At 42.9% G+C, this 26,054-nt stretch overlaps 3 protein-coding genes across 4 annotated transcripts; all 3 read right to left on the reverse strand.

Annotated features, from left to right (window-relative positions):
• Nucleotides 1-1,117: 1,117 nt before the first annotated feature.
• Nucleotides 1,118-3,211, reverse strand: LOC122053014 (RING-H2 finger protein ATL74-like). Of its 2 annotated transcripts, none has more exons than XM_042614833.1 (2): nt 2,110-3,211; nt 1,118-2,025 (listed from the first exon to the last, which is right to left on the reverse strand). In XM_042614833.1, exon 2 carries the CDS (start codon nt 1,854-1,856, stop codon nt 1,284-1,286), a length of 573 nt encoding a protein of 190 aa, XP_042470767.1. In that variant the 5' UTR covers nt 1,857-2,025; nt 2,110-3,211; the 3' UTR covers nt 1,118-1,283. The 2 variants fall into 2 exon arrangements, with proteins under 2 accessions (XP_042470767.1, XP_042470766.1); XM_042614832.1 differs by having other exon boundaries at nt 1,118-2,056; nt 2,149-2,397.
• A 1,581-nt stretch (nt 3,212-4,792) lies between these two features.
• LOC122053015 (U-box domain-containing protein 16-like) lies at nt 4,793-7,304 on the reverse strand. Its single transcript, XM_042614834.1, has one exon. The coding sequence runs from the start codon at nt 7,156-7,158 to the stop codon at nt 5,044-5,046; it is 2,115 nt and encodes a 704-aa protein (XP_042470768.1). The 5' UTR covers nt 7,159-7,304; the 3' UTR covers nt 4,793-5,043.
• A 6,282-nt stretch (nt 7,305-13,586) lies between these two features.
• On the reverse strand, nt 13,587-16,280 carry LOC122053016 (peroxidase 4-like). Its single transcript, XM_042614835.1, has 5 exons — nt 15,977-16,280; nt 15,706-15,897; nt 15,460-15,625; nt 14,040-15,187; nt 13,587-13,962 (listed from the first exon to the last, which is right to left on the reverse strand). The coding sequence occupies exons 1-4, from the start codon at nt 16,181-16,183 to the stop codon at nt 14,796-14,798; spliced, it is 957 nt and encodes a 318-aa protein (XP_042470769.1). The 5' UTR covers nt 16,184-16,280; the 3' UTR covers nt 13,587-13,962; nt 14,040-14,795.
• Nucleotides 16,281-26,054: the final 9,774 nt, after the last annotated feature.

Consider the following 26,054-nt stretch of genomic DNA (forward strand, 5'->3'; position numbering starts at 1 on the left):
TCCATTTTATTTATCATTAATTATTCTATCATATAAACAACAAATCTTCTATTTTGATGAAAAAATATTGTTTCAATTATATATATAAATTTTAATAAAAAAATGATAATCTCAATTAGATTCATTGATTATCTCTGGGTGATCAGTCCAATTTCAAAAAAAAATTCCATCGATCGTCAGAATAAATCGAGAAGTGCATGCGACGACCAATCCAGAAATCCAATATCTTTTGGTTACGACCTTCATTAGGAAAAAAAATTTAAAATTCCTACAAATACGTCGTAGTTGGGGTTCGAACTGCGAATGCCTGGAGGGGTGGAATTAGAAAATTTTTTTAAGGAGGGATTGAATCCACACTGTGCAAGCTATCTGTCACTGTCGCCGCTGATCGCATGCACTAACGCGCTTCAACGTATTCTTTTGGGTGGGAAGAAGGACGGGGAGGAGACAGAAGGTGGAAGGCCTGGAACTCAGGTTGCTCAATTTCTCCACCAACACTATCCGCTTCATCACCTCCTGCATAAAAATTTATCGGAGAAGAAGATTGGGGGGTTGCTTTGGTGGTTTCGACGAATTGGGGGAGAGGGGCTAAAGCCCCCCTTTATCCCCCTTGTCGGTCCTCTCCTGAGTAGTTGGATGATAATCTGAATGTCCTACTCTGATATTATGATCCCGAGGACATAAACTTTAATAAAGAAGTAACATTGACTGTTTAAATAACTTATTATATGCATATCATATTTAATGTGGATCGGTGAGGCCGGGCCGTATCGAGCTCAATTTCTTCTTTCCTTATGGGCCAACTCGGCTGACCCGTCTTGATAATAGCAAATTATTATAGACTATCAGTTGAAAAGTCAAGGGAGCCTTGGTTTGTTTGGTTTTTTATTTCATTTTTAAGAAAAATATTTTTTTTAGAAAATATTTTTTTATTTTTCATTTCTATTTTTTAGAAAATAAAAATAGATAACAACGTAAAAAAATTTTTAACGCACCCTAATTATTTCAAGTATTTCTTTCTTTTTTCCCAAAATGAAAGGAAGAAATTAATTACTTTAGTAGTTCATGCTTTGCCCAAAAACAACTCAGAATGAAAAAACAAAAAGAAAGAAAGAAATGAGAAGAAAAAAGTATTTCGTTACCTTTTTTTTCCTTTCTCTGTTTTTCTCTGCACTACAAAATTTCCAATGATAAATATTCTTCGAAAAACATTACGAATTCTCCGGTATATACATGTTTCTGCCATTCGAAACCAGGCACAATCCCACAGATTACTACTTGTACTAGGGAAGCGCAAGCTGGCCGTACTCGCCGGCGTCTCCGCCGCTCCGCCACACATCCTGGCCTACCGCCTCCGCCCCTTCCCCGGCGCCTTGTTCCAGCAGCGAGCGCCGGCACGTGGGGCACGAGGAGTGCGACGCGAGCCACTTGTCGATGCACCGGACGTGGAACCCGTGGTGGCACTTGGGGAGCACCCGGACCTTCTCCCCGTCCGCGAACTCGCCGAGGCATATGGGGCACTCGGTCGCCGGCGGGATGTCTGCTCCCTCGCCGTACACAGCCACCGGGATCCGGCGGAGCGCCTGCCGCTTGAGCCCCGTCGCCGCCAGCCGCGTGGACGCCTCCTCGGGGGTCTCGAACGCCAGCCGCCGCCCGCACCGGAGCGCGCACCGCACGATCGAGTTGAGCCCCAGCGCGAATATAAGCGCGCACAGCAGCGCCGCCAGGATGATGACCATGTTGGTGTCGAAGTTGGCGTTGCTACCCCCGGCGGCGACGTACGGCGGCCCTGTCCTGTTGGCCCCCGGCGGCGCCTCCGAGAAGCCTCCCAGGTGCCTGCCCCTTAGTACCCTCATGCGATCGTCTACAAGGTGTTCGACGAAATGGGGCAGAAAGGAAAACAATCAAATAGGCTGCAAGTGTTAAGTGTAAGAAAGACTTGTGTGCCTTTTGCCTCTATCTTGCTTTAGATTCCTGCCAATCTCTCTAAGAATACTCTTTTGGGGCAATCATCCAGCAAAGAATCTGAAGACGGTGGAGATATTGGAACTGGCATCTGCTCGTCAACAAAAGGAAAATATATGATAAATTAAGGAGGTTCTCACAAACCTATGAATTCCTATTTGGAAATTTTTGCAGCTCAGGAACCTTTCAACAGCCGAGGTGTTGCCTTCACGAACCGAGGTAAAGATCCTTGCTTTCCCCAATAACACTGAAGACATGCATGGATTTAGGTAGTTTGCAGTTGCTAATGCTAGATTGAGATGGGTGGAGTCACCGACATGAGAAGAGGTAGGGGAATCTGCACAGCCCAAGAAATAAAAAAGATTGACATGAAAGGATATTCACTGTGGTTGTGTAGGAAAAAATTTTAAGACAAGGAAATCATGATTATAGCGACAGTTTAATAGCATCATAATCACAATACTGATATAATTACCAATGAATTATTAGTCTTTCATAAGATAATGCGTCACATCAGTGAAATTTTTTGTTCCCTGCATCACAAAGACTGAAGGTGCTCTGAGTTCACCGCTGGTGTCCTTTTCCTTTGCTACATGGTCGGACCTACTAGGAAACTATATTGATGGTTTTCTAGATATTTTGCTACTGCTCCCCTGTGTCTTTGTCATGCTTATCTTGCAGAGGTACAGATATTTTCTAGTGTAGCCACTTGTTACTGACCGCGGTAGTAATATCAAGAGAAGGCATGTGAGGGAGGAAAATGACTGATATGATCATGTGTCTGCCTAGAATAATGTGGTCCAGATTGTATTTGTTCTATAAGTTGAAAGGGGCATCTAGCTAAATTTTCCCTCTTTTACCTAGTTGTCTAATGTTAAGACGAAATTAAGCAACTAATGACTCCACTCCATTGAAAGCATGATCCTTGCATTTCTTGAAAAGTATTGTGGATTGGGTAGGAGTCACTGTGGCCAATCAAGTCATTGTTTCTTTGACAATACATTTTCCTACTTCAAAAGCATAACGTTGATAGCGCAGCCACAGTTGAATGATCATGTTTTTTTATTCCAAAATTAGTAGCTTCATCCACTTCAGAAAGGCCAACAAGAAACATTGTAGGCCAATATGTGCCTGGCAGAGGTTGGGATGTCTTTTCTGTTTTTTTTTCTTTTCCCCTCTGTTAGTTGTCTGATAAAGGAAGACAATTAATAAGGATATCTACTCTCTAGTAGATTGAGAGTGTAGTGTTATTGTAATGATCAGCTCTTAATTTATAAAGAACAAGTGTTGTTTCATGTATAAAATATAAAACCTTTGGTAAGTAGTTTAGAAGCATCCAGTGATTTAGAAACTCTTAAAGAACAGTGTTGAGTGCAGGCTCGCAGTCCTTATGACCCATTTGTGTTAGGATCAAATACAAACTTAGAGGTAGATTTATGAACAGAATTGCAAATCTCATGTATTTACAATCTAGATTTCAAGCTGGGACTTCAGTCTCTGTCATGGACAAAATGTCTTACCAGTTGGCCGAGTGAAACTCTCCATGAAGGTCCAAGTTTCTCATGCATCTGATGTTTTTGTCAGACAATAGTACTGACAAGCTTGTAAAATAACAGAGCTTCATCAAGATTAACTAAATAATAACCAGCTTTCGCTCAAACTCAATAATTGTTCCTTACAAAATCTATCATTTTCTTTACAATTGATGTTTCATATCACAATATATTCGTATTTAGAGGTTAACCATTTTATAAGGAACTAACTCCTGGGTGGTGAGAATAGTTTAGTAATTTTAGGGAGTAAAATAAAATTTGGATTTAAATGCAGGTTTGGATCGAATACGAATTGGAACTGCATCCATTAAGGGTCTTAAATGGGCCTTGATTTGGGCTTGTGCCTAATAAGACAAACCCTGATCCTTTAAGAGTTTTAGGTTAATGGGAATTTAAGGCTTGTATCTTCAAGCATTTAAGTTTTCCTAATGGTGCCAGGCTTTGTTACAGTTTTGATGGTTAAATCGTGGCGCACTGCATGAATGATTTACTTCGACAGACCTAAGAACGTTGGTCGTTGGATGCCAGACCACTATCCAACGACCACTAGTGCTTATGATTTATCTTGATAGCTGACAGAAAATTTTTATTGGTTCAGACCGGATTACCAAACCTAGCTAAGTTTGATTAATGACATGTAGTTGGTATGGTGCTGCATGAGCAAACTAACTAGTTAAAACTATACATATGTAATGTTAATATAATGAAACAATCTAATCTCATAATAATACAAGTTTATTAGTTGATTAGAATGTTAGAAAATTAAAGTTTGATCTGATCGAAAGTCTCATGTACAAGGTAGATTTATCACTTTATGTTTTTTTTTATAAAAAAAAAAATTGAAGTAGACTTCTTTTTGCTATGAGGAGTTAGGTAGCTACTGCAGTTTGATGGAGAGAGCTTGATCACTATAAAGCTTGTTAAAGGAGATAGATCTAGCTGTTTCCACCTAGCCTTAGATTCTCAAGGTTTTCTTTCACAATTATCAGTCTTTTAAAATTGTTCTTACATAAAATTAAAAGAAAGTTTTAGGGTTCCCTACAAGCTATATATAATAGTAAAGATTGAAGACGATAAGAAATGTTGCCGTGCAAGTAAGGTTTAGGAGAAACCAAACAGCCCTTAATCGGCACGAAACAGTTTTTAGCGAAATTACGGATTGTTAATATATTTACCAGATCAATATATTTCATCTGTCTGTTCTTAATGACGTATTTGAACGCCAATAAATGTTCTGTCTGCGAAGTTAATTTGTCCGCATCAGCCTGAACAACTTAAATAACACATTTTGTTCGAAATTGACATCTTAAGTCTGAAGAACAATTTCATTTGTAATTCCCGAAATTACGAGGAATTCAATTTTGCAGTAAAATTTAAATTAAAAGAAAAAAGAACGAAAGAAAGAATCCACTCGTCTATGCACAACTCACGAGAAAGAATCGTGTCCGTCCAATTTGCTGTTGGGGAATATCTAATCTGATGGCTGTCTGACAGCGATGTGCTGTGTTGACCTTTCAACAAACTTCTATGCGACCGTCGTAGGTGGCGTGACGTTGATGGCGGAGTATCTTGACATCCGTTCGGCCTCCACCGTTGCCACCCACCGCCGGCAGATCCGACCCAGCGAGGCGGCCTTTCGCCTTGCCCGCTCCGTCCCAGCCCCCATCAATTCCCATATTACCCACTCGATCCCCGGCATTGCCGCCAGTTCAGCGACGACGGTAGCCCCTGACCACCGGCACACCGCCACTAGCGCCGCGGCAGCGCTCTCCTTTGCCCAGTCGGAGCCGCGGCGGAGAACCCCGACGAGCCGCGGCACTGCACCGTTCGCCTCGGCTACCGCCTCCACCCCACCCCTCCTCGCGATAGCCGCCAGCACCGCGGTCGCCTCCTCCGCGACCTCGGGTTCAGCGGCGACTTCGAGGGCTACTGCAACTACGCCGCCCTCGATCAGACGAGCAGTGTTTTCCCGGTCTCCAGCGAGGCTCAGCACAGCGGCCATGGATTCTTTCTTCGAGCTGGTGGGGCCATCGCGCGCCATCTGCACTAAGCTCTCGACCACGCGGGGGTGTCGCGCGAGGCGCCGCCGGTAGGAGTGGATGGTGGAGAGGCTTAGCAAGGTGGCGGCGGCGTTCTCCTTCGCCTGCCACGAGACGCCATCTGCGAGAACGTGGACGATGCCGTCGACGGCGCCGTCCGTGTGCATGATGCGCCGCTTGTTGGCTTCCAAAATCGATAGGTTGAGCAACGCGGTCACGGCGTTGACCTGAAGCCCGGCATCTGCCGATTCGATAAGCGGGAGGAGCAGCGGAATTGCGCCGGCCTCCGCCACGAAGGCACGGTTGTCGGAGCCGTGCTTCGCCAGAAGCCGGAGCTCATGGACGATCCGGTGCGCAGCATCTGTCGACGATGCCGCAGCGAGCTCATCCACGAGGAACGACGCCGTCAACCTCGCCGCCTCGAGGGCCGCTTTGTTAGTCTCGGCGTGGGCGGAACCGTTGTCAGCCGAAACAGTCATCTTGTTGTTGGTGCTGTTGTTACTGGTGGTGTCGGATCCATCGAAGGGAATATTGTTGTCTCGGCACCATCGGGCGATAAGGTTCTTGAGGGCCAGATTAGGGACGAGCTCGAGGTGTGTGAGTACCTGACGAGAATTAGGGCACGTAGCATGGCCGGAGGTGATCCACCGGGCAATGGAATCCCGATCATATGTCTGCCCGGTGGCCACAACCACCGGATCGCGCATCAGCTCCAGCGATATAGAGCATCTGAAATCATCCGGCACCACAAGGTCCTCTGTGGCCGAAAAGGGCGACTTGCTGTCTCTGGAAGACGAACCCGATCGCGGAGTCGAGGCGCCAAAGAGAACGCAGCTGCCATACCGAAGGATCGAGGCGAGTGCCACCATGACTACCGCCCACCTCTCATCCACTGCACCGTCGGCTACGTCGCATTCCATCCGTTCGATCTCCATTCGACAGCTCCTGGAGTCCGCAAGGCCTAGCCGGCGGAATATACCCTGCATCCCGCTCCGATCAGGCACGGCGCCGCCTTCAACACTCGCGATGAGCTCGAGGACGTCTCTGCGGAGGGCGAGAGACGGCGGATCGACGGCGGGCGACGATCTGCGGATCTGCCGGCGGAGGAGGCGGACGAGATCCCTAACATCCTCGGAGATTCTAAGCTCACCCAGCGGGAGGATCTCGAGGAAGGTGACCAGATCGACGACCTGCCCGTGGATCTCATCGGCGAGGCGCTCGGCGCGGAAGAGGAAGGCAACGCGGCTGCGGGCGGATCGGTCGTGCAGGAGAATCTTGAGGCGGTGGAAGACGAGAAGGATCTCGCGGAAGCACAGGGAGGCAGAGCGGGGCAACAGGCGGCTGTCGTCGTACTCACGGAGGAGCTCCTCGAAGAGGAGGGCGAGCTGCCTGGCGTTGCGGGGGACGGAGGAAAAGTTGGGATTGACGCGGAGGTGGGACGGAGAAGAAGCCGACGCGTGTTGCTGTTGGTGGGCGTAGGCGGCGAGGTCATGTGAGAAGAGGAGGAGGAGGCGGAGGAGGTCGGCGTCCGAGGAGGGATCCGGGGGAGGGAAGGAGGAGGAGGAGGTGCTGGTGGCCATGGCGGCGTGAGTCGTGAGCATACCGCGTTAGATCAAATGCGGGGGGAAGGGAGAAGGGATTATTAAAGAGGAAAAGAAGGAAGAAGAAGGCAGGTGAACTGAGATGGATTGGATTTGGGGAAAATGGGAGTCCGCTGGACGCCGCCTACTTTTTGGGGTTTTGTTTTTATAGATGGCGAGCGTAGCGATAAGAAGAGGAGAAGGAGGAGGAGGGCATGACTGATATGAGACGCGTGCCACCTATTAACATAATTAATTCCGACCAGAATTGAATGGCTTGAGAGGTAAACGTGTTGGAAGGGTCTAGTAGGCCCATGCTGCTTCTCGTTCTCTTCCTCGGCCTCCTCCTACTCTTCTCCACTTTTTTAATAATTCAAATCTCATAATTCATTTGTGTATTTTAATTTATTTTTATTCATAAAAAAATTTATAGAATCGAATTAATTTATCTTTAAAATTAATCAAATCATAAAAATTAATTACCTACATTATAAAAAAAACATAAAGCAAAACAAAAATACATATGAAAATTTTAGGACTTTGAAAGTTGAAATTACCATCTCCAAGATTAATTGGATCTGTAAAGATCCGATACCTAAATTCTTAAAAAAATAATAAAAAAAAAAGTAAGAATACATAAATTTACATGAAAAATCTTAAAATTGTATAAAAACGAGTTAATGTGAAAAGAGAATTATAGCTAAAAAATTGTGCTTTTAAAATTTAAATTTCAAATATTTTTAACAGAGAAAAATATTCAAGTTTTTAGTTTATCTTGTCCTAGGATTAGTTTTAGTTTTTTTAGGCATTCAAGCTTATTTTTTCTTGGATGTTTAGTATGAAAATATCAATCCTATTTTCATACTATTTGAATTAATCAAATTTGTCGAGAAACAAATAGACCGAAATTGTCAAATAAAGCGATTCTTAGAAAAAAAAAAAAAAAAGCACGTCGACAGTTTATTTAGTTGACCGTGTAGTTGTCAAAATGAGTGGTCGGCGTAGTTTATTTGATTTATTTTTCACAGCTCAAATTTATGGAGCTCAAAATCGAACACCGCTGACCATGGAACGCGTGGGCGGTCAACATGCAACGTGTGCTGCATCAGGGATTAACACGTAGACAGTTAATTTGATTGAAATAAACTTTGTCAAATGTTTCATTTGATTTCGCTGATTTCGTTTTTTTTTTTTTTGTTTTTTTAATTTTCACCTTCTCGAAATACCACTTTGAATAGGTTGAATGAGCTCAGTCGTTTGCGAAACATGACATGGGAGCATTTGAGCAAATCAATGGAGTAAGTTGAGTAGGTGGTTACCACAGTCCTAGCTAGCAAATTAGACCATTTTAAACAATTGAATAGGATGAAAAAGGTGAAGTGGTTAACTAAATCCCTTTGATTATCAAGTTAGATGAATCGAACATTCTAGATACGAAAGGAAGGTGGATTCATGGTCTACGAACAATTAAGCTCAGGACTGACTGCAGTCACACAAAAATCTACACCTCACGCTGCATGATGCCACGTCACGTACAAAATTGACGCACATTTGACTTTTCCGAAAACTCTTATGAAGGTTACGTGAGCGTGTTGCATGGCTTTCGGCACGTGTTGCATGGCGAGGCCGCCCACGTAAATTACGTGGCTAACTGGTTCGGTTCCCGTCCACATCATCTCGACCTTTCGGCGTTCACACGCATTTTTTCCCGTTACAATTTTAAAGATTTTTTTTCCATTTTAATCTCAATTTGCTCTTCATTATTAATTCTTTATTTGCAAAAATATGTATTTCTAAATTATTAATAATGAATTATTGATTTGATTAATATTTCCTCCGTGACTTGCGAAGCAATCATGTCGGTCGTCATGTGTAACCTTCCAAGGTAAGACAATGAATTGGTAAACTGGTTCCATTAATTTGTTTGATTAAATGTATCATTCAACAAAAGCACCAAAAAAGGAAAAAGAGAAAATTATTGAAAGGAGCAAAAAGAATCTCAAAAGGCTATGGAATACAACTAAAGTTCATGTGATAATTAGAGCCATGCTGAATTATTAATTATATCATAATTTAAAAGACAAATTCAATATATAATTTAGCATTCTATCCACCCAACCAACCTCCACTGCTTTATGGTTTGCTTTGCGAATTTCATTTGACGAATCGATACACTTAGCCACCTAAACTTTTTGAGTTCATCTTACTTAAGAGTTAAGACCCACTAGGACACGGACGAGATTCGTAATCTCTATCATTATATTGGTTTAGTTAGGGATATTCTTATCTATGAAGTGACAAAAGTTAAGTTGCTCAAGATTAATATGAGACTGTGTGGTTCCAACTTGATTTGTCTCCGCCAACTTGCACTTTGATGGTCCCAACACTTTGCATCCATGAGCTCAACTTGGCACCAGATAATTAAGATAAGGTGATCAATCTTTCAAATTCGCTTGATTAATTCTAAAAATAGACATTGGTGAATACGCTCGCTTTTAGCGTCCCTGTCAATTCATCTCAGGATCAACACAAGGAGATAAATCATGGACGGCTATTAAATTTTGGAATAGTGACTAGCACATAAAGAAAATATTTATTTCGACTTTACTAAAATTCACAATATTTCATACACTAACTATTATACCATTACAATTTATACATACTCAGATGCCTAATATTGCATCCCTATTTGTTGCATTATTTTCGTTATCTCAATGAAAATAATTAATGCAAACAAATAGTTACAGAAAATAACAAGGGAAGGTCATGTTGATTAAAGTGGATTGGGTCCAACTTGGTGTATGCACTAAGTGTGTGTGTGATCCCGGGCCCATTTGAGCTAGGCTGTGTGATCGAGTGGTTCACATATCGTCATTCTCTCAAGTTGGTGTACATCCATCACTCACGCTAGCTGCTTGATTTGATTGTTCGATAAATGAGTATTTTGGTTGAAGAAATTGTGAGGGCTCTGAGCTGAATGTTGCTATGAATCATAAAGAAGCCAACTCTGATGATACGGTATGTGGGATCCTCGAAGTTGAGTCAAAGTTTAGAAGGAAAGTTGTGTTGGATTGAGAAACACTAGAGGGAGGGTGAATAGTATTCGTGGCTATTTCGTTTCTCGAATTGAAAAATTATCAGAGTAATTAAAACGCAGCGGAATAAAATAAACACAAAGACACAAAGGGATTTACTTCGTTCGGAGCCTAAGGCGACTCCTACTCGAAGGCCCGCGATCCTTGATCGCTTCCGGTGGGCAATAACTATAAGTTCGATAAGAATTACAAATTACAATGAAAGTATTAAAATAACTTTGTACCGACAACTTAAAGAAGAAGAAAACAGAGCTCCGGGTCGATCGTCGGAATGTTGCAGCAGCACTTCAGAATGATTTTGTTAGCAGCACGTTGAAGAAAGAAAGCCTGGAACTTGATATTTTGAAGTGCTGGTTGAAACCCCCTTATAAAGGGTGTTCAAGGCGCCTCCATGCTGCCGAGTCCTCTGCGTGGATCAAGCTTGAACTGGTCGAACTTCATCTGCTTAAGGCGCCTTAAACCTTACTCAAGGCGCCTTCCAAGGCGCCTTATACTCCCTTCAAGGCGCCTCCATTGATGCTTCGCAGCCAGGTCAGCTTTTGCACCCCGAGGCGCCTCTAAGCTCCATGAAGACGCCTCAGACACTGTTCATCCGAGGGAAAACTTCATTATTTTGTACCTGTAAGACATGTTAGTCTAAACAACTATCCTGCAACACAAAGTTAGCATAACCGGCAGCATGAATATGATAACAAATATTATGACAGTCTCCGGACTATCCGGGTCTGACTTCGGATTTTCGACCGGAAACCCTAGGTCGACCCGACGCCTACTGTTCCCTCTACGGGGAACGCGTCCTCACCTACTCCACTCAGGAGATTTACCTGTTGCCAGTGCGATCCTCCAGATCGACTGGACTTTTGCTCAGCACTCGACGCTTCCGGACTTTCTGCTGGGCATCCACTTCCCGGCTAGTCCAGGACTTTCCACCTAGGGTTACCACCCCCTAGGACTTTTGCCTGAAGTCATCGACCTGCCAAGACTTTCCACATAGGGTTACCACCCCCTATAATCTAGGGTTACCACCCCTTAGGGTTTTCCTCTACCTAGGGTTACCACCCCCTAGGGTTTTCCATTTGCCTAACCGCAGCTAGGACTTATGCCTAAGTACCACTTAGGACTTTCCTGCAAACTTGTTCAACATATTAAAAACCAAAACACCTTAACTTTGAACCCTTTGACATAATCAAAACATAGGTTCGATCGTCGGATGCTTCCCGCACCAACAAGTTGGTATGGTGGTCATCAAAGTTAAAGAGGGATCAACACTCGAGGTCAGGACGATCAATTATCTCAATCGAGTGGTCATCCGATCGGACCCTTGGTCCGGTCAAATTCACGAGTCCCTCAGTATTGGTGAAACCCTGAGCTGATCGAGTGAATATCATTCAGAGTCAAGTTCTCCTCGCCCCTCATAATAATACAATTGGATGGTCTAGCCAATCAGACCTATCATTCGATCAGACAAGTTGGACACTTGGTCCGACCGAATTCTTTGGCACAAGTGGGAAGGTCGAGCGAAAGCCGAGTCCCTGATAACATTCCTTAAATCCGACCTAGCCACTCCTGCAAGTGATATCCGATCAAACTACAGAAAGGATTCAGTCTATTTGCTAGCCAAGCATATTAAGGGTCCCTTAACCTAATGGTTTAACATTCCTCCTTATCGTTTTGTGCGACAACTGTCAATGAATCAAAGGAATATTACTTATGCAAGTCATACACTAGGAGTTTTTACTTTGCAAAACTCAGATATTGTGAGTCCATTTTGGGAAAGGTGTCAACATTATTATGATTTGTCTTTTTTTAACAATGTATCAAGATTCGTGCAGAGAGGAGAATTTACACTATAAAAGGGAATCTCCACTTATAAGCATGTGTACGCTTACTTTACAAAAATGCTACGCATCCACTGCTCATTTATTACTGTTCACTACCTTCTACTTGATCATTCATTGACTTGAACGTCAGAGTGCTTGCGTCGGAATTCATCCCTAGCCCGGTTGCTAATGTTCTTTTTGACATGCAGCACCACTCAGAGTTATTGTTTGCCAACTCAGAGTCTTCACACGGTTAACATCAGAGTCACCTGTCTAGTATGTTATCTTCTCCGTTTTCAGACATAATTATTTGATATCCATTTTTAAATCATATTTTGGTTGTTCAATGTCATGATGAGATTAATGGGAGAAATGAGTGACTAGGGCTAAAAATTAACCAAGCGTTCGTGAACAAGCTTGATGTTCGACTTGATAAGAGTTTGTTTATGTTCGTTCAATATATACAAGATTAATTAAACAAATAAGCTTGAATATCTCATTAAGCTAAACAAACAAATTTGAACACATATGTGTTCAACTCGTTAATGTTCGTAAATAACGTTCGTGAACAATGTTCATGAACCATATTCATTAATAATATTTTTTTCAATATGTTAAATAAATAATAAAATAAAATAAATAAATTTAAATTATCAAGCTCAATAACCAATCAAACAATTAAAAGTTTCAAACAATACAATAGACTTAAATTGAGAGTTCGATATATAAAATCTAAATGAACCAAACTCGAACCAAGCTTAAGTCAAGCTTAAATTAAGAGTTTGATAACATCTAAACGAACCAAGCTCAAGTCAAACTTCGAACAAACTCAAGTTCATAAAAAATAAATCAAGCCAAGTTTGAATACTTATTTCAAAAGTTTGATTCATTTTAAGTCCGGCTCGGCTCGATTACCTTATCAAATAAGCTTGAACATCTTAGCTCGGCTCGACTTGTTTACAGCCCTATAAGTGACTATATGCATCAGTGATTTTGATGATTTCTCCGACAATAAGCAATTAAAGAGATATCCTTGGCTCTTTAATGATCAATTATTGTTTGTCGCTTAAGAAGATAGTTTCTAGCCTAAAATTTTGTAGTCTACGAGTGGATGTTTGCATTTTGTAATAGAGATGCTCACTTGGAGAAACTTAAAGCGATAATGTTCATCCCTATTAGGTCTAATATTGTCGGCCCCCAATTAAATATAAGTAAATTATGGGGGCATTTTGCCTTACCACAATGGCTATTTGCATCAAAAGGTTAGACACCTATTTTGTAGGTGTTGAGAATTGATTCTAAAATCTATTGAAGCAACAATCCATGCACATATTAGAGGTGCTCAATTGCTTGGCTGTAGTGTTGTAAAGATCCTACTATATATGAAGCTTCTCAATATGAAGTTTTGAGTTAAGGCAAGGTTTACATCTCCTTAAAACGGTCCAAGTTATCGTCACAGAGGGATCTTCCAGATGATCAAATCCTTTCAAAACTGGGGCCATTAATTAGAACTATATGAGAGATTTATAAGACGAGTCATTGAATGAATGTCTCATTAAATTATATCACAGCTTCCTACGTAACTTCCGGACCTTCCGGTTGTAGCAGAGACAGTTAAGGATCATTCAGATTAATATGACGAACAACATAATAATAAGCGTATATAATCACAAATCATCAGCTGCAGTTTGTTGCATTTTGGATAATCGCCGTATGGAAAACCACCCTATACCGATCTTTTCGTTTCCTAACAGAGAGGGGGAAAGAACAACAACCTCACCCCACGTAGACGATGACGATCAAGCTTTCTTCACCTCGGCGGCGGCAGCAGGCGCCATTATCCTCCACAGGTACCTCCCACTCGCCATGTCGACGCACGTCCAGAAGCCCGAGCTGATCGTCCGACGGACCTGTTTCGCCCAAAATCATTGTCAAAAAGGAATTTTGGCAACTAAAAATGTGATCTTTCTTCCAAAGAAAAGGTCACCTTGTCGGGCTTCTCCTTTTGGGATTCCTCTTCCTCGTTGAGGCCCGGCTGGGTCTTGAGGTTTCTGAGGAGGAAGAAACCAGCCACAGTGGCTGAGAAGAAGATCAAGAGCACTCTCAGGGGGCACATTCCTCTCGTCGCTAGCTTCAGACCTCCCCACGCAGCTGCGTGGTGAGCACGGATCGAGAAACCGAGGAGCTCCAATTCGTGGAGGAGTCGCTTGGAGGTGGATTAGAGGGAGAAGAGAAGGAAAGGTGAAGTTGGCCGTCTCCCAAAAATACCTCTCCTCCCGCTGTTGACTCCTCTGAATAGACAAATTCACAGGCTAATTTTACCTCCGACTGCTTCTCTGGCTCTGTTTATACGATCGATGGATGAGGTAAAGCAGAAACCGTACGTGGTAGATTTTAAGGAAAAATAGTCAAATAGATCGATTTAAATGGTAGATTATCGTAGGTAAAAATAAAAATCTGGTTATTCAAAAGTGATAAAGAGGACTTGTTCAATCATCTTGTCTATTTCAAATTATTAGAGCAATTTGTCCTGTTCAACGATGGCAAATGATCATTTAATTGAATCTCTGTATTAAATTTGGTATTCGATCGACACCCCTGCCATTGACTTTTCAAGTTCAACACGAGGTGTTCGACTTTGATTCAATCAGCAAAATGACAGACAAGGTCAAAACCCCAAATGCTTGCACTCAAAGCTTGGAGCTTAACATTATTGAAGCAGAAATAAGAAGGCACGCCCTGGTTAATTAACCCTCCTGCAGTTCTTCCTGATCTCACCATCGGAGCCCGTGAGGGGACTGATGTCTCCCATCCTGATCATGGCGGCGGTGAAGTCGGAGAAGAAAGAGCTCTGGCTGCTGCTGTAGGAACTCACCTGCGAGTCGGTCGAGCCGCCATTGTAGAGCTCTTGATCCGTGTGCAGTAGACCCTTCTGGCTGACGAGGTTCGCGTAGTAGTCGTTGTCGAACGCTGTGGGAGTCTGCAGGTCCAGCGGTGCCAAGCCGTTGTCTCCGGACCCCGACGTTCTCGGGCAATTCGACTGCCTTGTTTGCGCGAAGGAGCTATCGATATTGGTGTCGTTGTAAATGCGTGACCTGAAAGAGGTGCACCTTGCTTGCCCAATTGTGTGGGCACCTGCAAGCCAAGATTTCAGAGGCTTAGGTCAACAAATACTTAGTCAAGCTAGAGGCAATCCAATCATGCCATATGACAATGAAATGGTTTGAACTTTGAAATCCTGGTTAGCTCCAAAACTGCCTTACAGCTGGTAGTATGGATAAGAGTCAGAAATGTCAGCAAAATCTAGGGAGATTCTACTTAACTTGATGGTTACTTTCTAACTGCTTAAGTGAACAAGGAAGAACTCTCATCTTATCTAATTATCAGTTTAATGACTACTTACTTACCGGACAGTGCCACCAAGTCCCTGGTCGAGAGGCCCTGGTTTGCGAAGGAGGATGTGAGGTTGCTAAGTGAAGAAGTTGGTGGGGGGATGTTTCTGTTAGCAGTAGACAAGCTTGCCGTCCTCGAGTCTCTCCTCCCTAGTTTCACATCCCAACTAGGCCCTCCAAGCTATATGCAATTATATGACCATCAAGTTCTTGAAAGTGGAAGAAAGAACTTGGAAACTCTCTCTCTCTATATATACTCACTATCACCACCGAGTCTCTTGCAGTGATCGCCAATATGTCCGCGCACGATACAACACCCGAGCACGCGTTCTCCACTGCAGTCTTGATGCTGTCAACGACGTCGAACCCCCTCACCGAGTTATTGTTAGGGTTGGCAGTTTTCTCCCCCATAAAGCTCGACGTGTCATCCAACAATATCGAGCCATCGCACCCCTGTCACGATCGATGTGTTATGCTCGGTTGCCATGCTACAGAAGCTTAATTAAGCTGCAGGGCAAGAAGATTTACGTACGTTCACGAAGCAATCGTGGAAGAAGAGGCGAAGAAGAGATGCGCCCATCCGTCTCTCATTGTCAATGGCTGATTGTACCGCGCTTTTAACCGTGCTAAGGAGGCTGGGGCAGGAGGAGGCGTAGAAGTTGGTCGACAGTTGAGCAGAGGAGGTTCCGAGGAGGAGGACAAGTGCAAGAACAGCAAAGATACTGGGAGAAGAAGTCATTCTTTTAACTATACTTGAGATAAAACATGCCTAAGACTATGCCCGTATATATAGCGCGCCATCGCCATGGAATCTTCATTTCATTGCAAGAGATGCTTAGCTACTAGGTTGGATTTGTGTGGAAGAAAAGCTTTTCAAAGATGAGATCACAAATTTGTATTTTTTAATAGATCGTATAGCCAATCCCAATCTTGTAGTGGGAGTGGGTGCATGTGAATCAGTAGAATGGTCAAAATGACAAGTCTTATTTATTGTGCTACAGTAATATATAATTTTCAAAGCTTAACTGTTTACAAATAACTTGAATGGGCACAGTTTGAATGATCAGGTCGCATCTGAGAACTTTCCCCTCAACTAATCAATCAGAGAAAGCTGTAATTGAGTGAGCTTTTGAGCTTAGATAATTGCATTAATACATATTAACCACACAATAATTGAGAAGGACAATATGTGCTTAAGATGCTGATTCAGACATATAATGATTTTCTTCTATCGATTGTGCTTGCCAGCTTCATTGACTTGTTTAATTGGTAGAAATAAATCGTAGACTTTAAAAGGAATTAGCAAGGTCATATCAGAATTCAATTCGTGTCTGCCTAACATATGGTTTTTTTTTCCCTGAGAATAAAAACTTGTCTAAAAAAAAGTTCAGTTTTGATTTAATCGATTCAATTGGTTTGATTTTTAAACGATTGATCAATACTAGTTATAGCTAGCTTCTACTCTTTATTTTGAGTATATGAGCATATACAAGTGGCTTGACCTTAGCAAATAATTTTAAAGGAAAGGAAATCTATTTGCAAGTTTACATGCAGCTGGAATGCTTAATATTGAAGCAAAAGAACTGCAAATATGAATTGTATAGTCATAGATTCAATTTATTAGATGAATGAGTCAAATTTTTTTTGCTTAAAGTCAATGAAAGTGTGAAGTCTTGGTTTTTTTTTTTTAATATAAATAAGATTTTCATTTGAATGTTAGTTCAGAGTTAGGCATAGCACAGATAGGAGGGAATGGAAAAACAAGTTCATTGTTATATAAAAAAAAACTTGAGAGGAATTGATTGGATATGTGCAGTCAAGTTTTGTTGGAAACATAGATAATGAAATAATATTGAAAGCTTTAAGAAATCACTTCCAATCAAATGTCTTTTGCAAATTATATGCTTCTTGTTAAATCTGATTATTACTACTGTGAATACATACTGTGTACTCAAATTTATAGGTTGAATAAAATGTATTACAGATTATCATCTGTCAAACTAGACTCATTCTCCATGAAACTTCATCCGTGAGCCATCAGTTTAGCACATATAATGATTGATTTGATGCGAGTTCCACGCTGAAGTAATCTAAGTGATGATGCAAGATGCTAAACTGATGATCAGTCAAAATCTCTCATTGCTTGTGCAAAATAACAAAAGTTAAAGTGGCCACTAAAATATGCAAAATCTAAGTCAAATATAGAGTCCTTCATGTTTGACAACTTAGTATGATTCAATCTTAAAGGCACAAGTTTCTCAATAACTTTGAAAAAGTAATGGTATAATGAATCAGCCTTGATCACTTTCTCCTTTGCATCCTAATCAATCATGGATTATATGGAAGAATAGTTTGAATGAAACTGAACCAAACATCCCACCCAGACATCCCACCTAGATACCCTGATTGATCATGCCTAAAAGTGATAGAGATAACATGCTGGACAAGTGTTGTCGTTGACTGGGAGAAGACTCTGAGTTAGAGAAAAGATGATACATGATATTCCTTCCTGTGCATACCGTAAAAAGAATAAAGGAGAGCGTTAGAGCAAGAACCAGGGAGGGAGTCCCTGATGCAGACACTCCGACGCTCAATTCAGTACAGTAGTCGAGCTAAAAATGGAGATGAATAATAGAGTAGATGCATGCATGTTTTTTAGAGTGGAGAATGCACCTAGACAATGGAGAGAACTCCTTTTTATACTACCCCTTAGAACCTATATAATTATAAGGTGTCAGAGAATTTCTGGTGTTAAAATATGTCAAATAATGAAATATGTACGACCACCCTTTGAGGAAGGTTCGTTTAATGCACCTGAACAGTCTTTTGTAGCTCTCGTATTAGTGAGACGACTGAGAAGGTTTGATATCAAACTATGTCAAGTAACGCTAGACAATGGAATTTATACAACCATTCTCGGAGGAATGTCCTGTTTCCTGTATATGCTTTGGTGACAGAATATTCCCTGTCAAGTGGCTATTATTCTCTGATAGGTTGCTATGATTCCCTGACAATTTTGTCTCTTAGAGGCAGTCCGACCGGCCTAGTAGTCGATTGACTGTATGCTAGAAGGCTTGTATATGAGAAGTGGGGAACTGAACCCCGAAGGGTCGACCGACCCTATGTAGAGTGTCTTGGCGTTGAAAAATTGAGAGCTATGCCCCATAAGTCAGATCAACTCTTGTGCAGACCGACTATATACTGAAAGTTGTATTGTAAAAATGGAGAACTGAGTCTCATATGCCCGACTAGCATTGAAGTCAATCAGGTTTATTTTGTATATCTTGGTATTGTTGAATGGAGTGCTAAGTCCCTTAAGTCAAATCAGCTCTGGGGTCGGCGGGTATATACTAAGAAGCCTATTTGTAAGAAATGCTGAGGCGTAGGGACCTAAGTCCCATATATCCGGCTGGCTCTTAGTCCGCCTAAGTTAATGCCAGGAGTTCTCGTATAAAGAGCGAAGAGTGCTGAGTGGGACGCTGAGTCATGTATGTCCGGCCGTCTCTTGGTCTACCCGGGTTTTTGTTGGGAGTTATGCTCATAAGATATAAGGAATGCGTCCCATGGGCCTAGTCAGGTTCAAGTCCGCCTAGGTTTATACTGGGCATCTCGCACATTAGAGGTGGTTCATTCGAATACAATCACCTTTACTTTGATCGTCACCTCACCTTGACTTTAACTACCGTATCATCTTGACTATCGATTTCACATTATCTCTGAGTCCACTCATAACATACAGTATTACTGACCGACCCAAATAACTCAACCGACTCGATTAAAAAAGATTTTCTTAAATTATTTTTCTTATAATGTTTTATTTTTATTTCAATCCTTCATCATTATCATATTAACCTTCTATTATTATGTATATAAATTATCTTAATTTTTAAAATAAAATTTAATTTAACAAAAAACCCTAAACCTTAATATGGATCAATCCAAATCCAATCTAATCCTAACAAAATCCAAAAACTCTCAATTTGAATCCGAAAAAAATATTGATGTTGCACATGAAATAGAGAAATGTTGCGGTTGCATGCGGTTGGTAAGAAGGGTAGAGCGTCCTTTAGTAATTACTAAAGTATAATATACTTTTTGGTTAATTTAGAAAGTTCGGTGCACCCTTGATAAATTATCAATTATTTATTGTTAGTAAATTGAACGTAGATCCATATTTGAATTAACTATTTCTTTACTCGTACACAAATAGAGTAATAAAAATGAGTTCTCAATTTATAAAATTTAGACTATAATAAACATTAAATAGTAAATGATAAAAAAATATTGAATAATATAAATCGTTCAAAAAACATATATAAAAAAACCTACCAACAGCCGAAACTAATGTCCAACCTAAAAAAAAATAATTTTTTACCAAACCAGATAAGTTTTTAAAATATCTAAATCATATATATAATTTTAAAATTATCAAATTATATATTCATTTTTTATTTTATCCTCATCCTTAAATCCATTCGGTTGGAAAAAAATCAATTGACTGATTTTTTTCAGTCGAATTGATTTCTTTCTATGTATTTAAAAAAATTCATCAATTAATTTTAGCCAAAAGCAGTTAATAGATCTAGAGACCTCGAAATAATATAAAACCATTTTTTATGTGTTCATCTAGTTCTCCTGATTGTAAAAATACTATCAAACATTAATTTGACCTAATATATTGAGAGTAATGATTTTTTAAATATTAATATGTCTGAAAAATTAATTCGTATTCAAAAAATCACTACTCTCAATATATTAGGTCAAATTGATATTGAGGGCATAAATATAATCATAAGAACTATAAGAACTCATAGGATCTAGTTTCACTTCATTCCAAGTTGTTTAAGTCCATGAACTAATTTTGGCCAAATGAACCTGCATTAATTTTATTTAGGTTTATTCGGCCATAATTTCAAAAAAATTACCGCTCTCAATATGTTACGTCAAATTGATATTTGACAGTATTTTTACAATCAGGAGAATTATACGAACGCATAGAAACTAGTTTTATATCATTTAAAGGTCTCTAAGTCCATCAGCCAATTTCGGCCGAAATCGGCTGATGGACCTAAAGACCTGAGCATGGTATAAAATTAGTTCCTATGTGTTCGTCTAGTTCTACTTATTATTAAAATGTTATCAAACATCAATTTGACTTAATATATTAAAAGTAGTGATTTTTTGAATATGAATGTATCAAAAAAACTAATTTATTTTTAAAAAAATCACTGCTCTCAGTATATTGAGTCAAATTGATGTTTGATAGTATTTTTATAATAAGGAGAACTAGACGAATATATAAGAACTGATTTCATATTATTTTGATGTCTTTAGATCTGATGCGATGATAATGGGGGAAGGCCCCACCCCGTTGCTATAGTGGAGGTCAGTGCCATGGTGGGGGTCAGTCAAGGTGGTCAAACGCCCCTAGGCTATGGCCGATCGGGTAGCACACTCGCCCGATCGGGATAAGGAAGACCCGATCTGAAATCATAACAGCTCTGCAAGGTTCCGAGCTTCCAACGCTCAGAAAGAATGCTAGGTATCTGCAAGAGCACGCAGAGCGGCTTCCCCGCTCAGCCTTATATAGAGCTACAAGAACAGAGCGGATTTACGACCGAGCAATGCAGAAATAGAAGGGCGGCCGAGCGGCTTTCTCAAGACAGCGGAAGCGCCGGTCAAGCGGCCTCCTCGCTCGGTCAGATAACACACTCATCCGAGCCGAGCGGCTATCCCTCTTGGCCGAGTAAAAGACACTACTAACTGGATATTATCTTTTTGGGAGCATGTGCTGTTAACAGGCAGCATGGTCGCCGGCTGGCTCAGACAGAAGATTGTACGGGAGAAATTTCCACTGTCACTTCGGAGATATGCTCGACTCATTAAGGTACTGTGTTAGAAACACTTTACTGATACATTTTTCAGAAAAAGCTTCGAGAAGCGTGCATATCTTGGGAGGTGTTCACGCACGCTATAGGAGCTCTATATAAAGGGGGGGGGGGGTCCAAGCTTCAGCGGAGGTATGCGATAATCTATTGTTGCTGCTATTATTCGCTACTTTGCTCTACTTCCACACATCACCGGTGACTGACTTGAGCGTCGGAGGGCCTTCACCAGGGACCTCTTCCCTGACTCGACACTGATGCAGCTGTGGTTGCAGGGTCTCGAGGAGTCGACAAACGGTCAACCGGAGCACCACGTCCCCAGCTTCCGTCACCTCAACTATCAGACAAGATCAAATTTGACGCCGTCTGTGGGAACACAACCTGCATTCGAGCCGAGAGGATGGAAGACGCTGGACGACTCCACATAGTGACGCTCATCTAAGAAGAACTCGACCTGCTCGTGCAAGTCCGAGCGTATAAAATAGTCGAGCAGCAATAACAGAAGGCTCTAGCCGATCGGCAAGCGTAGCAAGTAACGTCTGCAGCAGGAGGCCGAGCAGCATAGGAGGACCGCCCACAACAACTCTCTATCTGGGGGCAGAATAGGTTGTTGATCGGCACGCATAGCGAGGCACCACCTACACCCATTCCTTTTCATCGGGCACTGTTCCAAATACCCTCAGAGATAGCTCAAGCCAACCAAGAGCGGGGATCTTCTTCGGACGAAGCGCCCGTTCGAGACGCAAGAAAGGGCAAGGCGCCTCGGGGCAACACTTCTCCCTAGCAGATCAACTGCCAGTTCTCCGAGGGCATATTGTGAGATCCTCTCCCTGAGCACTACACCCCACTAGCGATCGGGTCCTACGACAGTTTAACCGATCCAGATGATCATCTTGATAGGTTCGATAACAAGGCCACACTCCACCAGTACACGGATAGAGTGAAATGTCGATTCTTCCTCACTAGACTTTCCGGTTCGACGTAACGCTGATTCAGAAGGCTGCCGGACGAATCCATACGAAGTTTCAAAGATTTTTGAATGACCTTCTTACACCATTTCGTGAGCAGCAGACGCTATCAAAAGACAGCATAGTTTTTGAAGACGCTCTTCGAATGTCTTGTCGTACTCCTCATCCCATTGAAATTTTGTCGTCCAGCATAGTTTTTGAAGAATGGCAAGCTCCAAGGCGGCTCAATCCCGAGGCGTGTGTTTAGGAGGACAAATTTTGTACTCTTTGAACTCTTCGAATGCCTTGTCGTACTCCTCAATCCTGAGGCGTATTCTTTGAGCTCTTCGGATGCCTTGTCGTACTCCTTATCCCATTGAAATTTTATCGTCCGCCAAGGACCAACAGTCCCTTGGGGAGAGTACTTCTTAATCCCGGGATGTTCGGACGGTTGATCAAATGGATAACGGAGCTCAGCGAGTTCGACATCCAATATCAACCCCGAACTACCATTAAAGCACAGTCCTTGGCGGATTTCGTCACCGAGGTACAGAGCCCGTAGCCAGAAGTCATATGAAGGATATATGTGGATGGTTCGTCCACTCAACAGGGGAGCGACATCGGCATACTACTCATCTCCCCGCAAGAAGGTCGAATGCAGTTGGCCGTTCGGCTAGACTAAAGGGCCATCAACAACGAAGCGGAGTAAAACCACTAATAGCCGACATACAAGCCGCTCGGCACGTTGGGGCAGTTAAAGTCTTGATCCATTCGGATTCTCAGTTGGCCGCTCAGCAACTGTCCGAAGCGTTCGAGATAAGCAGTGTCTGACTCAGGCTCTACGCAGAAGCCTTTGAAAAACTGAAGTCCAACTTTCAAGAGATTGTCGTACAAAAGATCCCCCGGTCCGAAAATCAGGCTGCAGATGAGTTGACCAAGTTAACTTGTGAAGATTGGCCTTTCTGCCCTCCTCGATATGCCCTCGTCTGACTAGACTGTCCCCTCTGACCCAATCCTCCGGAAGCCGTGTGCTGAGCCTTCAACTGACAATCTTGGCTCTGGTGCCCAGGCAGTTTGCAATAAAAGCAAACTGGCTGTCCCAGAGAGCAGGCTGAGGTGAGGTAATCTCTGGACCCACATCGGAAACAGTGAGTATCGCTGGAAGGTGGTTGTCGGTTCTGCTGAGAAAACCGGGAACATCCTGAAGAAGATCGCCCTGACTTCTGAGGCCTACACAAGACCTCAGAAGTACCCTGACCTGGCCGACTGCGACCACTCTGATATTGTCCTGTCGCCTGTGTCTGCTGGATCTGCCCGGATGCCTGACCCGTATGCTTCCTCTTCCTGTCCGGAAATGCTCTCTGCTGAGCTAACTCTATCATCAAGGCTTGATCCAGTGCATCTGAGTAAGATGCGATCCCTAAATCGGCAAGCCTTAATTGCAGATGACCGTCCAGTCCCTGAATAAACTGCATCATGCGGGATCTGTCCTCCGCAACTAACTCTGGACAAAACCTAGCCAACCTGTTGAATTCAGTATTATATTCTGTCACCGAGCGATTGTTCTGCCGCAGACTCATGAAATCCTACCGGCGAGCCATCTGGTATGCTAGTGGAAAGAAACGGCTCTCAAAAGCCTCTCTAAACCTTGCCCAAGTAATGCTCCACTTGCCGATGATGGAACGCTGAGTAATCCACCAGGCGTTAGCCTCATCCCGTAAATGAAAAGCAGCCAGCTCTGCTTTCTCCCACTCAGAGCAAGCCATATAGAAGAAGGTCTGCTCCATAGTCTCTATCCATGACAGGGCCATACTCGGATCAAGGTCTCCTCGGAAGAGTGTGAATCGACTCTTCATCGACTCTGCTAATACTGGAATCCTATCTCGTGCCGCGGCAATGTCAGTGAGGTGTGTCGGGACGGCTGCAGGAACTGTCGGAATCACTGGAGCTGGTACTACAGGTGGTACCGCTGAATAGACCGGAGGAATTACTCCCGGTGTTGCTGTATAAACTGGAGCATAAGCCGTCGATGGCACTGTAGGGTGAACATAGGTGGCAGCGACTGGAGGTATAGTAGGTAGTGATACCGGAGGTGGAGTAGCCGGTATCGCTGGTGCAGGTGCTGCTGGATATACTGTAGGTACTGGGGGCACAGGTGCTACTGGTGTCGGATACACTGTAGGTCTAGGTGGCGGTGGTGCCGAGTACGCCGTAGACTGGGCCAGAGCAGGTACGGGGTATGTCGGTAGTACCCCTGGTGGTACCGTAAATACGGTAGGGGTGGATACAGTCGGTGCAGCCGGGGTAGGTACCTCTAAAGGAGTCATCGGAATCTGAGAGCCCGATGCGCCCGCAGCATCCTGAGTCTGTCCCTGACTGACAGGCTCAGCACTAGTAGACATCTCTGGCAAGTCCAGAGATCCCACGGTCCTCGTACGTGGCCGTCCAGCACCACGTCTCGCAGCAATACGTGTAGACCTCCTCATATCTGTTAAGTTATATCACAGATATCATTACCAGTATAACAATCATAAAAATAACATCATACCTATATGTCGTCTGGAGATGTTCCGTCGCTGTCCAGTCCCCAATTTGACCTCAAAATTCCGAACGAGAAAATCACCGGAAATCCATATAAATCCAAAACGGAAGTCTGAAACATAACCATAACGGAAATCCGTACAAACCGAAATAGATACCCAGTTTGACTCGCAAACTTGGGCTAACCCACAAATATCTAGAACACCAAAAGCAGGTATCATAACCCGCTCTGATACCAATAAATTGGTATCAGACAAATCGCGAAAATCCAACACACGGAAATCAAACAAGTATCGCCAACCTTGTCGCTCTGATACCAAATAAATTGGTATCAGGTTATCCCAAATATCCAAAATACGAAAACAAAGGATCGTAAAACTGCTCTCCTTCCGGTCCAGAATCCGTACCGGAATCTCCTCATAAGTGACGTCAGGCTGAACTGGAACTGAGATATCTATCAGCATATGTGTTGGGTCATGTACGTATCTCCTCAGCATCGATACGTGGAATACATCGTGAACGCCTGACAGGGACGGTGGTAGTGCCAGTCGGTAAGCTACCGCTCCGATCCTCTCCAAGATCTCGAAAGGGCCAATGTACCGCGGAGCTAGCTTACCTCTGAGGCCAAATCTCTTCACCCCTTTCGTGGGTGAAACTCGCAGAAATACATGGTCGCCAACAGAGAACTCCAAAGGTCTGCATCTCCAATCTGCATAACTCTTCTGGCGGTCCTGCGCCTCTGACATCCTCCGTCTGATAATGCGGACCAACTCTGCCTCCTGCTGAGCTCTATGAGGTCCCAACAGCTGGGCCTCTCCAACCCCATTCCAGAGGGTGGGTGTCCGACAAGGCCTACCATACAACGCCTCAAACGGTGTCATCTGGATAGCCGAATGAACGCTGTTGTTGTAGGTGAACTCTACCAATGGCAAGTGGTTCTGCCAACTGCCTCGGAAGTATATAATACCCTCCTCGTCTCGTGTAAACTCGGATAAAAAATGGCACGGTTCACTGTGAGGAGAGCTCGGCTCTGATGAAAGGAGATCGGAGGATTAGGGCATGATGTGGAGGTGGCCGGCGAAGAGAGGGAGTCGGCGGATATGCTAGGCTCGGCGCTTCTCGGCGTCGGAAGAAGAAGAGAAAGTAGCGTCGGCAAAAAAAAATGAAGAGAAGGGAAGAAGTAGAAGGAGGAGAATGTAAAATACTGGAAAATAGAGAATAATAATAAGGGAATTTT

The sequence above is a fragment of the Zingiber officinale genome, chromosome 3A (genome assembly GCF_018446385.1).
Source record: "Zingiber officinale cultivar Zhangliang chromosome 3A, Zo_v1.1, whole genome shotgun sequence".
Lineage (NCBI taxonomy): Eukaryota > Viridiplantae > Streptophyta > Magnoliopsida > Zingiberales > Zingiberaceae > Zingiber > Zingiber officinale.